General features: G+C 37.2%; 2 protein-coding genes across 6 annotated transcripts in view; one reads left to right on the top strand and one right to left on the bottom strand.

Annotated features, from left to right (window-relative positions):
* LOC105438489 (myosin-IIIb) overlaps window positions 1-23,959 on the top strand; it is an 82,084-nt gene that overhangs the window by 21,017 nt on the left and 37,108 nt on the right. For all 3 annotated transcript variants that reach the window (XM_030987533.1, XM_030987547.1, XM_030987539.1), the window contains exons 11-14: window positions 318-491; window positions 20,679-20,806; window positions 21,460-21,585; window positions 21,973-22,051. In XM_030987533.1, coding sequence (XP_030843393.1) covers window positions 318-491; window positions 20,679-20,806; window positions 21,460-21,585; window positions 21,973-22,051 — 507 coding nt within the window. The remainder of the gene's footprint in view (window positions 1-317; window positions 492-20,678; window positions 20,807-21,459; window positions 21,586-21,972; window positions 22,052-23,959) is intronic.
* Window positions 5,725-20,170, bottom strand: LOC105440881. Of its 3 annotated transcripts, XM_030987556.1 has the most exons (6): window positions 19,766-20,170; window positions 16,442-16,538; window positions 14,944-15,097; window positions 9,426-12,595; window positions 8,828-8,938; window positions 5,725-7,939 (listed from the first exon to the last, which is right to left on the bottom strand). In XM_030987556.1, the coding sequence occupies exons 1-6, from the start codon at window positions 19,796-19,798 to the stop codon at window positions 7,662-7,664; spliced, it is 3,843 nt and encodes a 1,280-aa protein (XP_030843416.1). In that variant the 5' UTR covers window positions 19,799-20,170; the 3' UTR covers window positions 5,725-7,661. The 3 variants fall into 3 exon arrangements, with proteins under 3 accessions (XP_030843416.1, XP_030843423.1, XP_030843431.1); XM_030987563.1 differs by lacking the exons at window positions 14,944-15,097; window positions 16,442-16,538; window positions 19,766-20,170 and adding an exon at window positions 13,753-14,085; XM_030987571.1 differs by lacking the exons at window positions 14,944-15,097; window positions 16,442-16,538; window positions 19,766-20,170 and adding an exon at window positions 13,753-14,085 and having other exon boundaries at window positions 9,426-12,592.

The raw sequence follows: 23,959 nt of genomic DNA, 5'->3' as shown, positions 1-23,959 counted from the left end.
AAACAAAAGAAGGAAACGTGAATGGATGGTAGAGGAGACTTTTAAAATCATTTGTTTGCCACATAATATTGTAAATCAATTTGATCTGCTCGATTCGAAGTGGGAATTGATGTTAGAGGAAATGTAGCAAAAGTCGAAAACAGTAAATCTTACACCGACAATGAAAAATGATTTATAAGATGGTGAACGATTAATAAGTTAAAATATGAATAACAGACTTAGATCTACATTCTTGTTATTCTTCAAGCTCCAGAAATATGACTAGGTTCGTTTTGAGTCTTCTCTTTGTTAAATCACATATTTCCCTCTATTTCTAGAAGCCGCTTGGTCTCCTATCACTCCTGGACGAGGAGGCTAGGTTCCCCAAGGGCACTGACGTCACCCTAGTGGGCAAGTTTTCGACCAATCACAGCAAGAATAGCAACTTCTTGATGCAGAAGAAGAACAAGGGTAACACGACTATCTTCGGGGTCAAGCATTACGCATCAGAGGTAGGATTGTTTCTCATACAATTATCTATTTATTTGTCCACACCTTGAAAACAATTGGGCAGAATAATTGTTCATTATCTACTAATAAAGGATGGAGAGGGACAAGCGTGTTTGTTGGGTAAAACTGAACACCATATTGAGTGACACTTCACACACACACCCACACACACACACACACACACACACACACATGTAAACGCCTTCAATCGGGGAGGTAGGCAAAACACCATGAAACTGTGGAGGTAATAAATATAGGCTTTATAAGCAATATTTTATCAAATTTGAGGAAAGAAAATCACAATAAGCCCATTCAAATGTCAAAAGATACTAAAAAACGTTTACTTCTTCTTACACATGATTCGTCTGAATTTGAGCTATGAAAGTGCGGTGTCTGCATCTAGTCATTGTCAATCGGGGAAGTAGGCATAAGACCTAGCAAACGTGGAGTTTGTCGATTTTTATCTTTTCCTTGTAAACTTCGAACTAACTCATGCAAAAAAGGATATTATTATGTTTGCTTGTATTTAAAACAATGAAGGCAATACTGTCTTTCAAATCTTAATTTCCACAATATAATATCAATCTTAGAAACAAGAGTTATGGTCAACAGTTGACCATTGTGTATCATGTAAAAAGTCTTGATAAATATGATCTTGATTTACTGTATGGAAGCCAGTGGCGGATCCAGCCGGCGGGAAGAGGGGGGGGGGGGCCCAATCCGTGAGAAAATATTAGTTGCGACTCAGCCGTCGGTGAATAAGCGGGGGGGGGGGGGGGGGGGTAGGAAGCATTTTTTGGGGGTGCAATTTTTCAGGAAATATTTTGCGCCGACTTAGTCAGCCGGTGAATATGAGACCACTATTTTTTGTGTGTGACCTAATTCGTGAGATTTTGTTGTTGTTGACCCGTCACCCCCCCCCCCCCGTGGATCCACGCCTGCAGAGGATCCAGCCGGCGCCAATGGGGGGGGGGGGGGTAGCCAAATCTTAATACAAAATTTAGTGCCGTCTCAGCCGGCCGGCGAATAAGCGGGGGGGGGGGGGATGGGGCGCTTTTGTTTTTTGTTTTATAAAGGTTAACTTTACGTTATTATCCTATTTTTTTTAATCGTTTTGGGGGGCTGGGGGGGGGGGGCCGGGCCGGAAAAATCGCTACGTGGATCCGCCCCTGATGGAAGCCATTACAAATGTAATCCTAGGAATCCCAACATCAGTTCCACTTACTCAGGTTCAATAAAAATGTTGGCTTAGCTTTTATCAGTGTCAAGAGATCAAGGTAATTTAAAGGGATTGCCCATGAACTGTCACACTATATTGTGTGGCTCAGAAAGAAAGAAAACCGGATATTTCCAATTACAATGACATAATGACTCAAAGTTGATGATCTTTACATCATTTTTTATCATTTCGAAAAAGAATGATCTTCTTAATGAAGTAAGAATTAGGTCAATGATGAAGTTGTAATTGTAGATCGCAGGTGTTCCGTTCTTTCTAGCCCCCCCCCCCCCCATGTATATAAAAACCATTATTCTATCATAAGGATATTTATATTTCTTTATTTTTGTTTTCGGGGGGAGGGGGAAGATTTCGGCAATTCAAGGAAAGAATACAATTCATATTTGTAAATGTTTTTAAATTAATCGTTATCACTAGTGGTATAGAGTTTGGATTAATATCATTGCTTCTTGGTATGAGATTCCTTTTTGTTCTCTTACTATCATCAAAATATGTTTGTAACATTTATTCTTTTCTTATACATGTTTGCATTTTGACGTATCGACTTGTGAAAATGCTATGTTTTGTGAATAACGTTTATGTCTTTTGAAGAAAGAAGACACATATACAAAATAAAGATTGAGCTTGTTTGTACTATATTGCGTACTGATATGTCTTCATTATTTTAACTGTAAGGAATCACTATATCGCAAATGATGTTACAGTGCTTGCACACGTTGAAATTATTAATAGATAAGCTGGGAAAGATATAATGAAGGAAATTAACTTTAATAATTCCACTGTACGTACCAACGGAACTTAATGACACCACCACACAAAAAGTTTGCAAAACTTTCTCCTGTGCTCCTCTCTTTCTCTCTCTCTAACTATATCTTCATTCAATTTAAGGACGAAACTGTCATCTTTTTCAACATGTTTTAACAATTCCTCGATCAATGTGGTATCAAACCACTTTCCCTGAATATTTTCTTTCCTTTCATCCTCGAATTCTATTAAATTCTTTAACACACCTCCTGCAAACATATACATACTTGCCACTATAAAATTGGATATAATTACAGTTTTAAAACTATGCAGTATTATCTAGCAAATCATTTTCTTTCTTAATTTTAAAATATGACTTATGTTAAAGAGGGAAAACAAAAATCACAAAATTATCATGTTATTTCTATAAATATCTCATACACCAGCAGGTGTATTGTACTACAGAGGAAAAAGACGAGATAGAATCAAATAAATGCCAATTGTAATAAACAATAGTTTATCTTCTTTGAATTTCTGTAAAATATACTTTATTTCGATACAATTATTTGACAGTCTTCAAAGGCACATGCAAATCATGAAATTTACAAGAGACAAGTTAAACACGTCCAGCGATGATATGCAATTAGGAGTTAAGTCCGAACGTGTACATAAAAAGGGCATTAGTACCAATCAATACAATTGAACCACAGGCATTGCACCACATTTGCAAAAATCTACAGATTAAACATGCATGTAGTAGAAAAATGTCTTATAATTGGGATTACGAATAAAGAATTATTTCTAACATCACCTGGGTAAAAGAATGGTGCAATATTGTGAAGTTGACATTGCCACAGAAAATGAGGTTAGAATACAAACGAAGGCAAAATAGATGATATTGATATCATTTACTTGAAGAATTGATCAACTCAGCCTACGCATATTTCATGATTTCTTTGAGGTCTTGTTAAAATAACAGATCATATTACTGTTCATTCTTGGCCGGCCATCCTTAATTTATACACATGTATAGTATATTTGTGTGTTTGGAATGATATGAAAGGTTGAGGCATAAAATGAATTCTGCCACTTAAATAAATGGGGTTTACTACCGCAAAATCCCCAGGGATTCTAAAAAAAATCTAGAATTCTAAAACCTAAAAACAAAACCCACCTCAAACCATAACAAGAAATTAAGCAACCAATTAATGAAAACAAAAGATAACATCTGTAACAACTTTGAACAACATAACTCATAACTAGAAATGAAGAAAAAAAGAGCCCACTGCTGTAAACACACAGCAAGAAAGCCAAAAGCCCTCTCTTGGATCCAGGCAAACAAAGTCTCCTTGAATATTAAACAAAAAAAATAATTAAATGTTATTTAGCAATACTCCCATCAGCCATAATTGAACGCTTTACAAAAAATGATGCTTTACACACATACCAAACACGACAGGCAACACGTACAAACTATCATCCTCCCTAACCAGGGCAGTTTTCGCCATAAAAACTATTTCATACACAGGACCAAACTACTGAAGCACCATTGATCCGAATCTCAAATAGCTTAAGAACTGTTGCAGCTTTAAAAAACATATCAAATTGTTAGTATTAAATTTGTACATGTAATGCACAAGTATACTATTTTTTTCTGGACTGTGACTCCCGACCTTGAATATTCTATTCTAAAAACTTCCTTTTCTCTCTCCTCATTCTTCTCCTGACCCCCATGCTTTACCTTCCCTTCCTAGTTCTCTTCTTTCTTACATCCATCATCCATATCATTTCATTGTTTTATCTGTATACTCTGATTTTGTATCATCATACTTCTACCTTATAATGAATGACACTGTGTCAACATTATTTTGAGGAACTTAAATTCTACAAGCTATATGCTTTTGATTAAGTTCCTTTTTTCACATGTAATTTCGAAATTATTTAGTGTGAAATAAATGAAACTAAACTGAAACTGAAGGTCAAGAGTCACTACTGCTCTCTAAGAAAATAGCAGCCCCTAGGTAGAGTACTAGCACACCACACAGTTTGCTAGAAAGTCCTGATTTATATACCATTGTATTTTCTTTTGTTGTAAAATCATGTGATACATATAAATATGAATGCGTTAGTATTTGAGGGATAATTCCCTTTTCAGTCTGACAAAATTAATAATATCCATTTTTCCAAGTTTCTCAAATATTATATATGAATATTTGTCAGTGGTAACAATAGTACATTCCAAAGATACCATTTAACATGATGGAGTTTGATTTGGGGGCAAAATGGATGTAAAAGATTCCAGATATTAGTTTGATGAACATAATTACGTAGAGTTTAACAGTACCTAAGGTTAAAAAAGCTACACAGCATATCTGTTTTTTACATTCCTATCATAGCATCATCATTAGTTGTGTGCTATACATTTAACACATATCTGACGCAATACAAATTTGTTGGAGAAGCCAACTTTTGAACAATGATGAAGAATGAAGGAGAACTCACTGACATCACAAATCCCCCCCCCCCAAAAAAAAGGGACCAGGGATGAAATTGAATCAGCAAGAAGTAAGGTGAATCATATTAATATTGTAGGTTTATATGATTATACTGGAACCAACCCTTTATTATAGCCCTTTTTATTTGTTTTGTTGCAAAGGTATTACAAAAAAAAAAGGTTTTGGGTCCCCGACCCCCATCACAACTACAAAAAGATTCCAGATATTAGTTTGATGAACATAATTACGTAGAGTTTAACAGTACCTAAGGTTAAAAAAAGCTACACAGCATATCTGTTTTTTACATTCCTATCATAGCATCATCATTAGTTGTGTGCTATACATTTAACACATATCTGACGCAATACAAATTTGTTGGAGAAGCCAACTTTTGAACAATGATGAAGAATGAAGGAGAACTCACTGACATCACAAATCCCCCCCCCCCCAAAAAAAAGGGACCAGGGATGAAATTGAATCAGCAAGAAGTAAGGTGAATCATATTAATATTGTAGGTTTATATGATTATACTGGAACCAACCCTTTATTATAGCCCTTTTTATTTGTTTTGTTGCAAAGGTATTACAAAAAAAAAAGGTTTTGGGTCCCCGACCCCCATCACAACTAATTATTCACATTACAACCATCATCTATAGTCTAGTGCTTAAACACTAAATTGACATATTTTATGTATGTGGGAAATCTGAGAATAATATTCAGATCTGTTCTTATTAATTCACAACAAACATACAGTCGGTTTACTTTTAAAAGGGGGCACTGATCATTGACTCCCCCTCTATTTTTTGCCACAATTATACTAAATCTGCACAAACTACTGCATTGCTAATTAAACAAAAGTGTACAAATTCTATCTCTACACTATCCCATATTAATGGCTTGTACTAAACACTCAGGTCGCGGCTCGTTTGGCCATTTAAACAAGATGGTGTCTTCAAATCGGTTTTTAAGGGGGAAAATATTATTTCAAATTAGTGACTGTTTTTACACTCAGGTCGCGGCTCGCTGGGCCATTTATTCAATGATGTCTTCAAAGGGGATGCGTGGGGAAATTTTCTTAAAAAAGAAGTTGGAAGTTGTGATTATTATTTTTTTAATGATAGACAAATAAGAAGATTAGAATTAAGGCTGGCATTGGGAAAGACAAAATACTAGGTGATTAAAGTGGATTTTAGAGAAAGTGTAATACTACAAGGGAAATGAACTGTATATTTGATAGAAACAAGGAATAATGGATAGAGTGAGAAGATGAATTGTGGGAAATTAAGAACTAACAAGAGAGGATTACATAAACAAAGAATGAAAGAAAACAAATATTTAATAAAAAGGGAATTGAAAGAATTCATTGGTCAGATTTAACAGTGATAAAGATATAAAGAAAAGAGTGGAGGAAATAAAGATTTACATGATAGAAAAAAGATGAGAAATAAAGGGGTAGAATAAAATTTAGAAAGAATATTTTTTAAAGACTGACAAATATGAAAATAAAGCGAGGAATAAAACTTGATAGGATATTACAAGGAATGATGGAAATATTCATTTCATTCTTTCATTCTTTGTTTTTGTATTCCTCTCTTGGTAGTTCTTAATTTCCCACAATTCATCTTCTCACTGTATCCATTCTTCCTTGTTTCTATCATATTAATAGATCATATACCTATGTACTATTACACTTTATCTAAAATCCACTTTACCCACCTAGTATATTTGTCTTTCCCGATGTCAGCCTTAATTATAATCTTCTTATTTGTCTATCATTGAACAAAAAACAATCACAACTTACAACTTCGTTTTTAAAGTAAATTTCCCCACGCATCCCCTTTGAAGACATCATTGAAAAAATGGCCCAGCGAGCCGCGACCCGAGTGTAAAAACAGTCGCTAATTTGAAATAAGATTTCCCCCTTATATTAAAAAGCCGATTTGAAGACACTTAAAAAAAGATGGCCAAACGAGCCGTGACCCGAGTGTTTTTCAGCGCGCCGCGACCCGAGTGTTTAGTACAACCCCATAATAATATCAGAAACAACACAAGTTCTGTCCAAAATGAAAAGGGGCACCCTTTACACATAATAAGGGCACTCTCCCTTGATGATGATATTAATACACTATACTGAACGTGTTCTCATAATAAATGTTGTTTAAGTTTTAATTGTGTCACAAATGTACAAGCATTACACTAGTCAATTCCCCTACTGCCTTCTTATGCTGCCATTATGGTATGTAAATACAAATACTTGACTGTTTGATTACAACTTCCACTGATTTATTTCGTTAAAAAATCTATGGGTTTTTTTCTTGTTCAAATAGGATATTTCCAACTCATGCTGCAAAATTCTCATTGTAATCAGTACATGTTGCCTAAACGATATGCTCCCTGTCATTGATATCTGGGAGTGGCCAAGCATAGGTCCACTAAGACCCTAACACAATTACAAATTGCCGGATGCCTACAAAAATGATAATAAAACCTCAAAATAACAAATCCTTTGCCAGTAGAGTGGGTAAACATTTTATGAATACATGGAGAAACCAAATATAAAAGAATACACATTTTAGACTGTAATAACAAGAACATGCCTTGTAATTTATGAGCATTTTCAGCAGTTTGGTGACTCAAAACAAAAGCATGTGTGTATTCAATATAAAAATGGTGATTTGATATTAAAGGGAATGTTTTTACCAAGGCTGTGTTTTTCTGCTTTTGGTAACCTTCGAGTTTCTTACGTAGTCTTTGATGTTGACCCACGTTCTGTGTTTCAGCACAGCTTCAGCTTTCAAGCATTCGTCTATCGCTCTCTTGCCAGGTAGCTTAGAATGAACAGTCATAAAGGCTCCTAAACGTCTCTGGACAGCCGACTTTTCCGCATCGCTCCATGCTGTCTTTCGTTTCTTCCTTATTGGCTGTTCATCAACCTCTTCCAGTACATGTTGCGTTTGCCTTTGCCTTTTGGTACCTAATGAAAGACAATAACAAAAAAAAATGTTGCAATTATACTATGCAGAATAATAAATGCAGTATCACATACTGTTTCTCTGAGTCTCTGACCCATGAACTTGAAGAGTGCATTACTGTTATGAGGATGGAAGGAGAGGAAGAATATTTAAATCCTCTTTTGCAGTGATGCAGAATAGAGTGTGATCCTGGGAGGAATACACTTAAACGATTTTTTTTTGCGGGAAGAAAGCCATCATATAATTTTGTAAAGCTCATATTTCGTGAAATTATGGGCATCTACCGTTTAGGGGAGTCGGGCACAAACAAGTCTTTAAATTATCTGACAGTGTCATGACAGATGGGGTTATGTTTCACATATTCTACCCGGTTTCTATTGGTCATTTATTTTGCTAATCTAGCTCAGTTTTGGGTTTATTTGGGAGGGGCTCCTGGCTGCCTCCATTTTCATCCATTTCCTAGTATATTGTAGTGATTGCTGTGTGCATGAAAAAAAGTACATTTTGTATTACCTTGACAACCCCTGACTCCCAGTCTAGAACAAAAGGGCCACGATCACATAATACTTTCTGAGTCTATATTATTGTATGTACACAATTTTTTTTTAGTTTAGAGAAGTTTAGATATAGAGACCAATTAAATTCACTAATAGATTTTCTCCGTCATTGGCAACAGGCTTTTTGTGAGGCTACATTACAATTATAATTGTGCTATAATTTTTAACAATTCAAAATGCACAAATATTGGTACGTGGTGATTTCAACAGGAAAAAGTTTGGTTTCACTTTGGCTTTTGAGGATGATTGAGAGTGCGGTACAATAGGCAAAATTAACATTTAGGTTTGCAAAAAGAATTTTTTTAGATGCTCTCATTGGACTTAAAGTCATACCTTTTTGGGAGCATCCAGGTAGCTGACGTTCGACATCATGATCACCAGAATCAACATCGCTGTCACAATTGTCATCACATGATTCAGGTCCCTGTTCTCCAGTGTCGATCTCTGTACATAAAATAATAATCAATAATATTCACCAAAAAGAAAATCTGGGTCAACTGCAAAGAAAACATACTTGTAATTTAAAACAAAAGAATATAATCAATTATTTCTAAATACAACATGGTAGAATTGGCACCAGGTATATGCCACATGTGTGGATCGAGTCAAACAAATGCCTTAATTACCCCTAATCTAAATAAATTGAAACAAACAAGTGCACAATATAGTGAGGAATATTTAACTGCATGGTTCATTTGAAAACAACACTTTTCATTAATTCAATAATGTTGCAGCATGTTTATCAATTTACATATTTTGTATTTGATAATTGTCAAGTTGAGTGGAAATCAGAAATACTTGATTCTTAAAATTAGTACATGCTACATGGTTTGTTATTCATCCCACTCATCCCTCGCCATGATGTTTCTCATCTCATTAGGGTTTGGATTGAGATCCCCACTGTATAATTCTACCCTCATCACAAATTTACCTTCATCTAACTTGATTTGAAGCTCATCCAGACTTTTTGCAGTGCCAATCAGCTGGACCGGGTTCCCAGCTTTTCCCTCCATGGCGAACAGGATCTTTGATATTTTGGCCACCTGCATAGCAGCATCTGGCAGTCTATAATACTCCCTATGTATCCTAATATCGTGGCCCATGAAGTTTGCTAAGGCGTCCATCTCATGGTCCCTCAAGCTCATTAGTTGTGACATGGTAGCTACATGCTTCCGTAATTTTGTGGATCGAAGTGTTGAAGGATTTTGTGCTCCACATGCTTCTGACAGCTCACGGAGAGCATCTGACCCTCGAACATGAGATGTAGTGTCACTATTGGCTACAGCGAACAGGTATTTGTTGCTTGGGTTTACACCTGCTTCCTCCCTGTGGGATACAAGGGTGTCTACACATGATTTCATGGAGTCTGTCACAAGGATCGGCACTGTCCTGCCACGTTTTCCTACTACCTCAACTCTCCAGAGAAACTTTACAAGATTTTTTTCCCAGTCTTTCAGCATCTCTAGTTGTCCTTCCACCATATGAGATTCACCTTTCTTGATTTTATTGTAGTCATCAAGAGTCATCTTGCTGATTTCCCCTTGTCTCCTCCTATTAAACACAATGAGATGAGCCAGCATGGTCTTGTTGAGTTCTCTCCATGTGCTATGGTTTTCGATTGCGGTCCCAGATGACAGTTTGTCTACACAAAGTTCAGCCTGTACCTCTAGGTGTCTTGACAAAGCCACAACATCACTCGTTAGGGGTAGGAGTTTGGGCTGGTTTCGTTTCCTCTGGTACAAAGTTCGTAGAGCATGAGTAGAGATTTCAGATCCCCAACAAGTGTCCAGCAGCTTGATGAACTTTTCTACAAGTTTCTGCATGTCATCCCCATCTCTGTCCATCAAAGCCTTACTCAGGAGCACAAAGGCAGCCTTTCTTAAGGTATGTCCCAGCTTAAGTGCTAGACTTGGTGTATTGAACAAGTGGTTCTCCTCATCAAAGCCTGCCACTTTCTTGACAGCACTCAAGACAGTCATAAAACCATTTGGTGATATCAGGGAAGTCAGACTTGCCTTGCCATTGCAGCTGCAACGTCTGAACTGAAGTACAAGTCTTCCTAGTTCTCGTAACTTGCATCTGATGTGGTTGTGCTGTTCTTCGTCATGGCCCAATTTCTTAGAGTACACCTTGGCCAATTCTAGAATCAACTGATCATTTAGAATGCAGGCCTTGATTTCATCATCGCTGAGACCACTCAGTACTTTGTGTGTTATAGAATCTCTTGATGTGCAGGGCACTGGTGGAAGCAAGAGTCGACCTTGTGCTAATAGTCTTCTTCGTTTTTTCTTTTGCTCCTTAGCCGGCTCTTCTTGCTTCAAAATGCAGCGGTGTTTCCACAATTCGGCTTTCGCAAACCATCCCAAACAATCTTTGCAAGGCTGATAATCACGGGGCTTTGCTTCACAAGAAGGTCTATATACGACCACAAGCTCTCCATGACCCTTTTCGAAGACCCTGTAGTTGTGCATGTGATTTCCTTTATTTCTTATCAATGTCAATAGCTTATCCTTTTCTTTTCGATTCGTTGCTGCCATGTATTGAGCCACCTTTATTTCATTGGAATGTTGTGACCGCAGGTGATCAGGAAGTTTTTTGTGGGGCTTCTCACACATCATGCAATAAGCTACCTTGTCATATTTTCGCCCTCCTTGATTGTTGGTCTTCATCACAGTTATCCCCTCATGGTCAGCATCAATGCCTCCATATCTTGATGATGCCTCCAATGACTGATCTGATGACAGAGATTTCAGTGATCGAGTGATGCCATTTATTGATGTACATTTAGCCTTAGGCAATGATGCTTGAGAATTATTTAATGAAGTCTTCCCTGAAGAGTCAGAATCTCCTTGAGAATCACAGACATAGTCTGGATCATCATCACTATCATCATTATGGTCAGATAATGTGTCCTCATTATCACTTGAAAAAATATTTTGTGAAAGGGTTCCATCTGGTACCATCAATGCTTGTGTGGCAGGCTCAGGGAATGGTTCCCAGTGCTCTCGGTTATTAGGGGGGTTTCTGCATAGATCATCAGATGTGTCATCATTATCAGCAAGAAAATTGGACAGTGAAAGGTTTCCATCTGGTTCCATTAAAGGTTGTGTGGCAAGCTCAGTAAATGGTTCCCAATGCACTTGGTTATTAGGGGGGTTTATGCATGGATCATCACATGTGTCATCATTATCAGCTGAAACATTAAACTGTGAAATCTTTCCATCTGATTCCATTAAAGCTTGTGTGGCAGGCTCAGGGGATGGTTCCCAATTTGTTTCGTTATTAGGGGGGTTTCTGCATAGATCATCAGATGTTTCAGCATCATCAGTTAGAACATTGGAGAGTGGAAGGTTTCCATCTGGTTCTATTAAAGGTTGTGTGGCAAGCTCAGTAAATGATTCCCAATGCACTTGGTTATTAGGGGGGTTTATGCATGGATCATCACATGTGTCATCATTATCAACTGGAACATCAAACTGGGAGAGCTTTCCATCTGATTCCATTAACGCTTGTGTGGCAGGCTCAGGGGATGGTTCCCAATGTTCTTGGTTATTAGAGGGGTTCCGGCATGGATCATCACATGTGTCATCATTATCAGCTGAAACACTGAACTGTGAAATCTTACCATCTGATTCCATTAAAGCTTGTGTGGCAGGCTTAGGGGATGGTTCCCAATTTGTTTCGTTATTAGGGGGGTTTCTGCATCGATCTTCAGATGTTTCATCATCATCAGCTCGAACATTGGACTGTGAAAAGTTTCCATCTGGTTCCAGTAGTTCTTGTGTGGCAGGCTCGGAGAATGGTGAACAAACTTTTTCTGGGTCTGGTGGGAGGTTTGCAGAATTTTGCAGAATTTCAGGTTTTTCATCTTGGACTCCACTGTGTAATTGAGTAGGACTTGGGAATACAAAATTATCTCCCACCCCATAATCATATAACACTTCTTCACCTTCTTTGATTTTCTTCAATGAGAAGAGAACCAGTTCTGGTTCATTGTGAGGGTTCTCTCTAATCTTCATTCTGCTGTTGACTTCACCCCTCCAACCATGGTTGACGAGTCGTCCCAGTTGTTGTTTAGTTGGTTCGACTGATGCATCCCTACTGGAAATGAAATTGAAAAAAAAATGAAAACATTAGATTCATCAATGTTTAAAATTACAATGAATCACTGAAACATACAAGTATATGTGGGTTACAATTTGTGATTTCACTTTAGGTTTTCTCTGTTGTCAGATATTATTTGATTAACTGTTACTTTTCAAGTAGGGTATCACTTAAAGAAGAATCGTTACAGTCATGATTTTTGTTAACGCATGGTTAATTTTAGGAGGAAATTTGAAATACAAGTAACATAGGAAACAAATAGGTAACATTACATGTAGGCATTGGAAATCATAACCAATATCATGAACATTAAACATGCATATGTTTACTTTTCATTTGCCTTAAAATTGTAATGCTACAAAATGTCACCGTGCATCAGACAAGAGTACCGAGGCGAAAAAAGACGACGAACTAACCGTGGAAGATTTTTTCAATATAAATACAAATAACAAAAAAAAAAACAAAAAAAACACAAAGGTCGAATAACGACACGCCCTACAAGCCACGGGCAACAGCATTGCGAACAAAATATATCCTCTCAAGACCCTCTGAAATACGAGAGCCAAAGACATTACATGGTATAACAAAAATAACAAAAAAGAGAGAGAAGCGACCAAATTGGGGAAAGGGCAAGGAGAGGCAACAGACTAAAGGGAAAATGTACAATTTCGGACATATCTATCCACAAGATGTTTACACCGGGTGGGAGAGATGGAAGAAGGCTTCGGCAGGGGAGAAGGAACATGCGGAGAAGAAAGATGAGTCCAAGGAGAAGAAGGGAGGGAGAGATGAGGAAAGATTAAAAAATAGCATGGGAAAAAGGAAAAAAAGCATTATGATAAACAAGAACAGACGTGTAGAATGAGGGGGGAAAGAAGAAAATAATCTATCTAATCTTTAAAAGTGGAACGTAGCTCCAAAAAGCAAATAAAGAATACAATATAAAAAGTGGCTACTAGCACAAACCTGAATTCATATCAAACGGACCAAACATGTATGCAGTGTTATATTATTTTAGAATGAGCAAAGAAAGCAGGAAATCCAATGCAGGGTTTGAATTGTGCATTGAAAACTACATCCTCAATGAAGATTATGTTTACCAACTGTATGATTTTTGTTCTCAAGTTTTCAAATGATTTTTCAATAAATCTTACCATTTGACATATGTTGGCCCATCTCAGATCATCTTCCCAGATTATAAAGAAGAGGAAATTTGGGAAATTACAAAATGAATGATGAACATTTAACAAAGAAGGATAACAGAAATTAAAAGCAGAAGATGTATAAAGACAACAAGCAGGAGTAGCGAAATGAGAAATCCAGCTACAATGCGAGGATGACGCTGGACAACAGACATTGAAAGAAATGAATTAGGAGGATGGGAAGGGAGAGGAGGAGACAAAGCAGATGAAGAAGTTGAATGAGGAGTTGATGAGCGAGGGGTTAGGAGAGGGGTTGAGGGAGGGGTTGGGAGAGGGGTTGGGAGAGGGGTTAGGAGAGGGGTTGAGGGAGGGGTTGTGTGAGGGGTTGATTGGGGGGTGCGGGGAGGTGTTAGGGGAAGTAATGAATGAACAGATGAAGTAATATCAGACTGAAGTGAAGATGAGGTGTAGAAGAAAGGGGGAGTAGAAAAAGAGTCTTCCGATGACATATTGCAGGGAACTGATGAACCAGCATCATTTAAAACTTCACTGGAGGGAGAGGGAGGTGGTGCAAGCTGCGTAGAAATTTCCGAATCTGTTTCATCATTTAAAACTTCACTGGAGGGAGAGGGAGGTGGTGCAAGTTGCATAGAAATTTCCGAATCTGTTTCATCTGTAAGATGAAATGTGGAGTGTACAAAAAAAAAAACATGGACTTTTCAGTGTAATGCACCTTTCTTTTATATCCAATATTTGTACCAAATATTGTTTTATATTCTCATTTTATGCTCTCCAAAATGGAATATGATCTGTTGGACTGACAAGGTTGAATAATTGTCATTGGTAAGATTGTGTGTTTTTTGTATGATAGCTAAAACAGGTTTGAATAGATAGAGAAGAATATAAGTTGCATATTTGTTCTATGCTGTCCTTGCCGTATTGATACTTTCTGCAGAAAAATGTATGTGTACTGTATGTGGTCAGTCCACGGGTTTATTCAAAAGCACGGAATAGAATTTGACAGATATGACTAGCTTTCGATCTTTCTCTAGGGAAAAAACAAAAACCACTGGTAGAAAATATGTTGCCCTGTCAACCCACATGTTTACGACTACGTCATAAGCATATAGCCTTAGGTTTGTTTTCAACACCTATCATTACAAAATATACTTTTCAATAAATCAAGTCGTCATGTAGACTTACCACCATTTCGTCCCTTTCCATGTGAAAAAGTATCTGAAGCAAGTTTCACAGTCTGCATCTCTTCTTTCCCCCACATCTCTGGTTACCAGATCTCCTCTGTACCACAAAAGGAATTCTCCCTCTTCAAACGTTTTGGTGGTAAAGACTGCTCTACCTGTGATTGAAGAAATACATAATCTTCATGAGATCAATCATGCGAGTTTAAACATTGTGAATATGATGTTACAAGTATATTTGTCTGTCATTTAAGATAATGCTCAGGTGTGATAAGTAACTCAGACTCGTACTTGTAAGAAGGCACTTATTTTCAAAATTGGTTGAGTTTTAAATAACATTTGTGTGTCTTTTTGGTCACATTGCCATCAAGCAGACTTGTAAGCAACACATTGTATTTAATATTAGTATGCTGCAGATATTAAATTACAGTGTCATGCATGTCATGATGAACATGACGTTTTCTCTAGATTTTCTAAAAAAAATTTGACATTCAACCCCATGAGGAGGCATTAAAATTCATTTCAAGGTCTAATCTTTAAACACTTAACCAAATCAAGTTTAATACCTCCTGCTTTACAAAAGAGCCCTGTACATACAAATATTTACAAAAAAATAGAATACATTGTAGAAAACATTAAAAAAAAAGCTTTAAAAAAATAAAAACTAGATCAAAATGAACAAAAGGCCTTAAATATTAAACATTTAAGATATTATTGATACAAAGAAAAATGACCAAAAAAATATTTTAAAAAATACACATGCCGTAAAAATAGACTACACAACTGCAAACAGACAAACAAACAAAACTAACTTATGGTAAAAGTCATGATATAACATTAGGTACCAGTGCATGCATTAAAGTGATAGAGGGAGTGACTTAATTTGGTTTTTTAACATTTGGAGTGAAGTTTCCGTGCGAATATGAGTCGGTAGATTGTTACAGATGCTTGGAGCAGTGAAAGAAAAAGAACGTTTTTTAAATTCAGTCTTTGGTTTCAGGATAAATAAGGGATTTAAGGTAGAATGACAAGTAACAAAGTAAACTGGACGATTATGACCAAAAGATTCTAAATAAGGGGCTAGATTATTGAGTATTTTGTAGACGAAAATGCAGTAGTGGTAATTGATTCTATTTTCAACACTTTGCCATTGAAGACTGCTTCACGCAATTAAGTGTTGAATTAAGATTATAAAAACAGAAAAATATGAGGGAAAGCATATCAAATATTCTACTGCATGAAATTAATGAAATATACAGAAAGGGTATAGATTTTACTAAAGAAGTTGACCTGTTTAACTGCGAAGGGTATCAAAGTTACTCTGAAAAGAGCTGGTGATTTTCAGACAATAGGCGATGAGGTGTGATCAAAGAACCATACCAGGCGTTCCTTGCATAGTCTAGCTCTGAATCAATATTTTATTGAGCATATTAATGTTAGATATCTATGCTACAGTGAATTTTCACTATTAATACAATCTACATGTATGTAACCTCACTCACCTTTGTCAGGCAGCTGTTTCACTGTAAATCCTTCAGGATCAACTTCACTAAAAATATCTGGAACTGTCTGTCTGGTTTGACTTCTGAGAATCCGATTCTGAAACAGGTCAAGTAAATATTAATAATATTATGCAGAAACACAGCTGTGAGCAAGCTGGAAGAAAATATCTAAATATTACACCCCCCCCCCCCACATCCTCCCCCTAATCATACTGGAATTTGCCAAAATATTGCTACTCATATCCATGCTCAATTTTATTATATTATTTGTTAAAATCATGAGGTATTATGAAACACATCCATTATGATGTACATCAAGGGGGTCATGTAAATACATGGCTCCACATTTCCCATGCACACATCTTATCATATTTGACTCATTTGCAATAGATATAGATTGCTCCACATTTCCTATGCACACATTTATACATATCTAGCCCATATGCAATAATAAATGTGGCTCCACATTTCCCATGCACACATTTATACATATCTGGCTGATGTGTAATATATATAGATATGGCTCCACATTTCCCATGCACACATTTATACATCTTCAATCCACCTTAAATAGTTGAGATAAACATGGCTCCACATTTCCCATGCACCCATTTATACACATCTGGCCCATATGTAATATATAAATGGCTCCACATTTCCCATGCACAAATGTATAGACATCTGGCCCATGTGTAATATATATATATATAAATGGCTCCACAATTCCCATGCATAAATTTATACATATCTGGGTCATGTGTAATATATATATATATATGGCTCCACATTTCCCATGCACACATTTATACATCTGGTCCATGTGTAATATATATATATATAAATGGCTCCACATTTCCATGCATAAATTTATACATATCTGGGTCATGTGTAATATATATATATATATGGCTCCACATTTCCCATGCACACATTTATACATCTGGTCCATGTGTAATATATATATATGGCTCCACATTTCCCATGCACACATTTATACACATCTGGCCCATGTGTAATATATATATATGGTTCCACATTTCCCATGCACACATTTATACACATCTGGCCCATTTGTAATATATATATATGGCTCCACATTTTCCATGCACACATTTATACACATCTGGCCCATGTATAATATATATAGATATGGCTCCACATTTCCCATGCACACATTTATACACATCTGGCCCATGTGTAATATATATATATGGCTCCACATTTCCCATGCACACATTTATACACATCTGGCCCATGTGTAATATACATATGGCTCCACATTTCCCATGCACACATTTATACACATCTGGCCCATGTGTAATATATATATGTGGCTCCACATTTCCCATGCACACATTTATACATCTGGCCCATGTGTAATATATATATGGCTCCACATTTCCCATGCACACATTTATACACATCTGGCCCATGTGTAATATATATATATGGCTCCACATTTCCCATGCACACATTTATACACATCTGGCCCATGTGTAATATACATATGGCTCCACATTTCCCATGCACACATTTATACATATCTGGGTCATGTGTAATATATATATAGATATGGCTCCACATTTCCCATGCACACATTTATACACGTCTGGCCCATTATATATATATATATATATATGGCTCCACATTTCCCATGCACACAGTTATACAAATCTGGCCCATGTATAATGGCTCCACAGTTCCCATGCACATATTTATAAGTCTTCAATCCACCTTAAATAGTTCAGTTAAACATGGCTCCACATTTTCCATGCACACATTTATACATATCTGGGTCATGTGTAATATATATATATATATATATATATATGGCTCCACATTTCCCATGCACACATTTATACACGTCTGGCCCATTATATATATATATATATATGGCTCCACATTTCCCATGCACACCTTTATACACATCTGGCCCATGTGTAATATATATATATATATATATATATGGCTCCACATTTCCCATGCACACATTTATACACATCTGGCCCATGTGTAATATATATATATATATGGCTCCACATTTCCCATGCACACATTTAAACACATATTGCCCATGTAGATCAATATATATATGGCTCCACATTTCCCATGCACACATTTATACACATCTGGCCTATGTATAAAATATATAGATATGGCTCCACATTTCCAATGCACACATTTATACAAATCTGGCCCATGTATAATGGCTCCACAGTTCCCATGCACACATTTATAAATCTTCAATCCACCTTAAATAGTTCAGTTAAACATGGCTCCACATTTTCCATGCACACATTTATACATATCTGGGTCATGTGTAATATATATATATATATATAGAGATGTGGCTCCACATTTCCCATGCACACATTTATACACGTCTGGCCCATTATATATATATATATATGGCTCCACATTTCCCATGCACACATTTATACACATCTGGCCTATGTATAAAATATATAGATATGGCTCCACATTTCCAACGCACACATTTATACAAATCTGGCCCATGTATAATAGCTCCACAGTTCCCATGCACACATTTATAAATCTTCAATCCACCTTAAATAGTTGAGATAAACATGGGACCACATTTCCCATGCACACAATTATACACATCTGGCCCATGTGTAATATATATATATATATATATATATGGCTCCACATTTCCCATGCACACATTTATACACATCTGGCCCATGACCATGTGTAATATATATATATCTATGGCTCCACATTTCCCATGCACACATTTAAACACATATTGCCCATGTAGATCTATATCTAGTTATGGCTCCACATTTCCCGTGCACACATTTATACACATCTGACCCAGATTATTATGGCTCCACATTTCCCATGCACACATTTATACACATCTGGCCCATGTGAGTTATATACAGATAGGCCTAGACCTAGTATGGCTCCACATTTCCCATGCACACATTTAGGCTAAATCTGGCTGATGTGAAATAGACCTTCGAATCTAACGTTACTAGATATTCCTTTAGTTTAACTCTAAAGTTAGGCCTAAGAAGAACTTATACTAGACCTAGATCTACTACTACTAGTAGCCTAAACTAGTAGTACTAGTCTAGGGCTAGGCCTAACGTTAGGCCTAGATCTACATCTTACTTAGATCTAAGTTAGATCTAGATTAGATCTAGATCTATGTATGAGTTTTTTGTACCCAATATCATGAATAGAACTAGATCTATAGGCCTAAGGAATTCTTTAAAAAGTTGATAGAATATTAATGGGCCTAGACTGGATTAAAAATGAAAGTAAACTTTCTAGATCTAGACTAGTTCTACTTACTTTTGCCAGTTGTGGCTGTACTAATCCCGCCATGACATGTCCATATACGTTAACAGGCACGTCGCAAGGTGCACTGCACCAGCACTGCGCATGCGCTGCATCTAATAAGATACAGACTGTGCAGTGTGTATCCTCATGCTGGCGCTCTTCACTTGATATTATTCTTGAGATCGGAAAATAATACACATATTCAGGCTGCAAGCTATGACTCCAAAGTGGGAAACCGGGGATGGAGTTAAATCGCAGCCGAACGTTGATGGGGTACTACTGAGATGTCCCAAAGCTGATTTAAATCTCGTTTTAATGATTCTGCAACTGTGGAGCTCCACGGTTTGCTGTGTCTCCACAGTTGGAAGTTGTGTATTCATATGAACCTCCCCGATTGACGGTCATTACAAGTGCACACGCACACACACAAAATCTGCATGTTTCATTTAATCCCCGTATTGGACATGTTTTACCCAACTTATCTACAATACAACTATTGTTGTAATCAAAAGTATATTCAACTTGTACATGTGGGAGGAGCCCAAATAGATGCTCCTTCACATTGAGCTGAACTAGTGAGCCTGAAGTCGCAGACAAAATATAAAATATCATTCATGGAGAAACATTTGGCCGCTGCCGCTGGCTACGCTACATGTATGTAGATTGTTCTCCATCTACCTTAATATCACAGAATTATATCCCTGTATACTAATCTTCATCATATATTGATATTGTTATAATGTTCATACGTGATTATTTCTATTTTAATACAGTGTATAAACATACATCTGTCCGATTCAATTGACAAATTTGAAGCAATATTGCCAAATAAGTCAGTTTGAACCTGTAGCTTTAACTAGATTCTCTCAACGCACTGCATGTATATTTGTATGTTACCTATTTTTTTGGTTTCGTTTTATTTCAGATCTGGTACGACTCTACAGGGTTTCTCGAGAAGAATCGTGATACATTCAGCTCTGTTCTATCTGAATGCTTGACCAAGTCAGATAATGGTCTGGTTAAGTTCCTCTTCGTTCAACAACAAGAACAAAAGTAAGACCCTTCTCCCTACTTCCGTCCTAGTAATTAGAATATGATGACAATAGTTTGTTTAACAGATTGGATATTTAAGTCTGTAACATGTTCATGTAGTTGATTCTTTTGTACAGATGTGGTCGATGCGTTTAAGTTTAAAGTCACTCTGTATATCATTCTTGGGGCAATTCTCAGTTAAAAACTTTAACATTTCCTTCTTTCTAATTGTTGATATTGCATTACTGTGATTATGAATCTTAATTCAAATTCAAGACTATAATTTCACAATTTATATTCACTATATTATATAGGCCTATCTGAACATAATTATTACGAACTTTAACTCCTTTTAATTTTGTTTTATTGTAATGCTTTTAGAAACATCATTGGTCAGATGATGTCAATTGAGTGTCATTCGGCAGCTAATCGGAAACAATTAAAGAATGTTTTGAAAATAATAAAAGATCACGACGTTTCGTGCGCCGCTGCAACACTTCGTTATCACCTGACGAAGTGTTGCAGCGGCGCACGAAACGTCGTGATCTTTTCGATCCCTTGTTGACCATACATTGCGAGACAAATGAATATCACTGGCGATATTATTTTCGATACTACATCCTAATATATTTAGCATTAATTACAAAATGGTTTATACTATTTGTGCTTTTTAGTAAAAGGGGTCTGGGCACTCCGTTCAGGAATCAGAAGGATATCTTGATGTGCAAGCCGGCCCCTACGATCACGATCAACCCAGGTGTGAGTCTGTCCAGAGAAGCCGCTAGGAAACTAAAGAAACAGTAAGGGCATTATTATTATTATTATTATTTATTTATTATTATTATTATTTTTTTTTTTTGGGGGGGGGGGAGGGGATGCAGATAATTTTATTAAGCTCAAATGGGACCTCAAAGAGAGAAGAAAAGAGGAGCAAATAATCGCAGACTACACATGATATTCATGAAGAAACCCACACCAATGCAGATCGGATACCTCATGAATCATGACGGATAATATCTATCAAAAATTCGCATTGCACGATACATCTCTCCCAATTATATATAGTGATAATCAATGTTTTATTCAGAGCTCTCAGCCTGTCAGTGATAGCAATTTCATTAACTGAAGGCTCACCTTTATTCGAGAAAAAATGCAAGAGATTATTACTTCCATGCTCTTGTTTTTAGACTGAAAGAAGAGAAAACGGCCAGAGCTAAAGCAGCCAGGTCCAAGAACCAAATACCTACCGTAGGATCCCAATTCAAGGTAAGCAAAAGTATTATTTGATACATCTCAACCTAAAGATTGAGAAAAAAGGGGGATAGAGAGAGGAATATATATATATATATATATATATATATATATATATATAGAGAGAGAGAGAGAGAGAGAGAGAGAGAGAGAGTTAGTTGTTTTCTATGTATTATTTGTCTCTTTTTCCGAGATATCGTTTGCTTTCCATTTGCTATATTTTATTCACCCATGAAAAGATTTTCTTTTTCGCTATAAAGTTAAAAGCATCATTGTTGGAGAAGTTGGACAATCAAGTTGGAATTTCTTTATTACCAATTTCTTTGAAAAGAGACATTTCAAGTGAAGTGCTTTTTACGTTGATGTAATAAAGATAATCATTTCTGGCTAAGAAGGTCAATCATTGCTGGAAATTCTGTCCCGTTTCATAAGTCATCATGCTAATGGGGTTTGAGCGCGCGCCAAAGCGTGTATACGGTATGGTTTGTCTAAGGGCACTTAGCCAAATGATTATACGATTTTTCAAAGAAGGACACTCTATAAACAAAGGTAAATTTACCACCAGTTTTTTAAAAGTCGTGTTCACGTTACTTAAGGTCATGTTGGATACCTGGAAAGCTGCACATAGGATCTTCTTTCTCCGGAGAAATTTTGGATGAACCTTTGTTGATGAAAGTATATGAATCAAATGATCTTAGAATTCTCTGACATAAAAATTAATGTAGACATTTTCTGTCGTCACCTCAGGATCAATGCAGTACATTTACGTGCAACGTAGTATTGAATATCAAAGTATGTCGCAAAAAACACATAGGTAACATGAAAATCAACGAATCTATCGTCACCTGTGTGAACTTAGGAGGAGAGTAGATCACACTTAAGTGACCTGCGATTTCTAAGAGTCTGTAAGGGAAGAAGGAAGATTGATTCGCGACCTCAATTAAAGTGATTGGATTGCTTCCTGTTGTCTTCCGAATCGTTTCGGCTAAGGGATGACTATGGGTGAATGCGGTCAGTGGATTGCCAGTCTTTCTTTGTAGTCATGGGACTCTGTTTCACGTCGATTTTTGGCAGATGTAAACAACATGAAACGAAAGATGACAGTTGCTTAAAAACATCAAAACAATACCAGATTACCGGAATTTAGGGATTGACCTCTATATCGCAGTTAGTTAATAAATGTGTCGTCTGCTAAAGGCCCGGTCACACAGGGAGGACGCATGGGGAACGCACGGCCAGCGCATTGGAAATTTGCAATTTTGGCCAGTGCGTTGTCGTGCGCCCAACTTTTGACACCAAATGCATAGCGTGTTGCTAGCGCGCTGAGCGCATACAGGGCGCATACAGTACGCATACAGACCGTACCCAGAGCGCACATGATAACAACTTCCACGAATGCACAGCGTGTTGCTAGCGCGCTGGACGAATGGTCCACGCATGCACCGCGTTCTACGACGCACGGCCAGCGCATTGGAAATCGGAAAAGGCCGTGTGCCTAACTTTTGTCATGATTTTGGAAAAGCTAGCGAGCTGACACAAAATGCATAGCGTGTAGCTAGCGCGCTGTGCGTATACAGGGCGTGTGCCCCGCGTATGTCTGGCGCTGGTCTAGCGCGCTCAACGCACGTCTGGCGTGCCTTTGGCGTGTACATTCATGCGTCGAGCTCTACGCACACTTTTGAGCATGCTCAAAAAATCCTGACGCACACAGCGAATGACGACGAATGCATAGCGCTGGTCCAGCGCTGGTCCAGCGCGCTCGACGAACGAGTAACGAGTGATGACGCACGCCTAGCGAACGACAACGCACTGGCCAAAATTGGTAATTTTCCATGCGCCGGCCGTGCGTCCCGCATGCGTCCCCTCTGTGTGACCGGGCCTTAAGAGCCAGAAGGGCACTAACTCTAGAAATAGCGTCATTTT

Source organism: Strongylocentrotus purpuratus, unplaced genomic scaffold, assembly GCF_000002235.5.
Source record: "Strongylocentrotus purpuratus isolate Spur 01 unplaced genomic scaffold, Spur_5.0 spur5_contig_839, whole genome shotgun sequence".
NCBI lineage: Eukaryota > Metazoa > Echinodermata > Echinoidea > Camarodonta > Strongylocentrotidae > Strongylocentrotus > Strongylocentrotus purpuratus.
The sequence above is the reverse complement of the archived record's forward strand: the minus strand, read 5'-3'. Positions and strand labels throughout refer to the sequence as shown.

Bases quoted from the DNA above. Each gene is read 5' to 3' on its own strand.
- LOC105440881 (XM_030987556.1), bottom strand. From the start codon at position 19,798: ATGGCGGGATTAGTACAGCCACAACTGGCAAAA. The intron at 16,539-19,765 runs GTAAGTAGAACT...GACCTGTTTCAG, and splicing joins TACAGCCACAACTGGCAAAA to AATCGGATTCTCAGAAGTCA. The intron at 8,939-9,425 runs GTAAATTTGTGA...TTTTATGTACAG, and splicing joins TCAAATCAAGTTAGATGAAG to AGATCGACACTGGAGAACAG.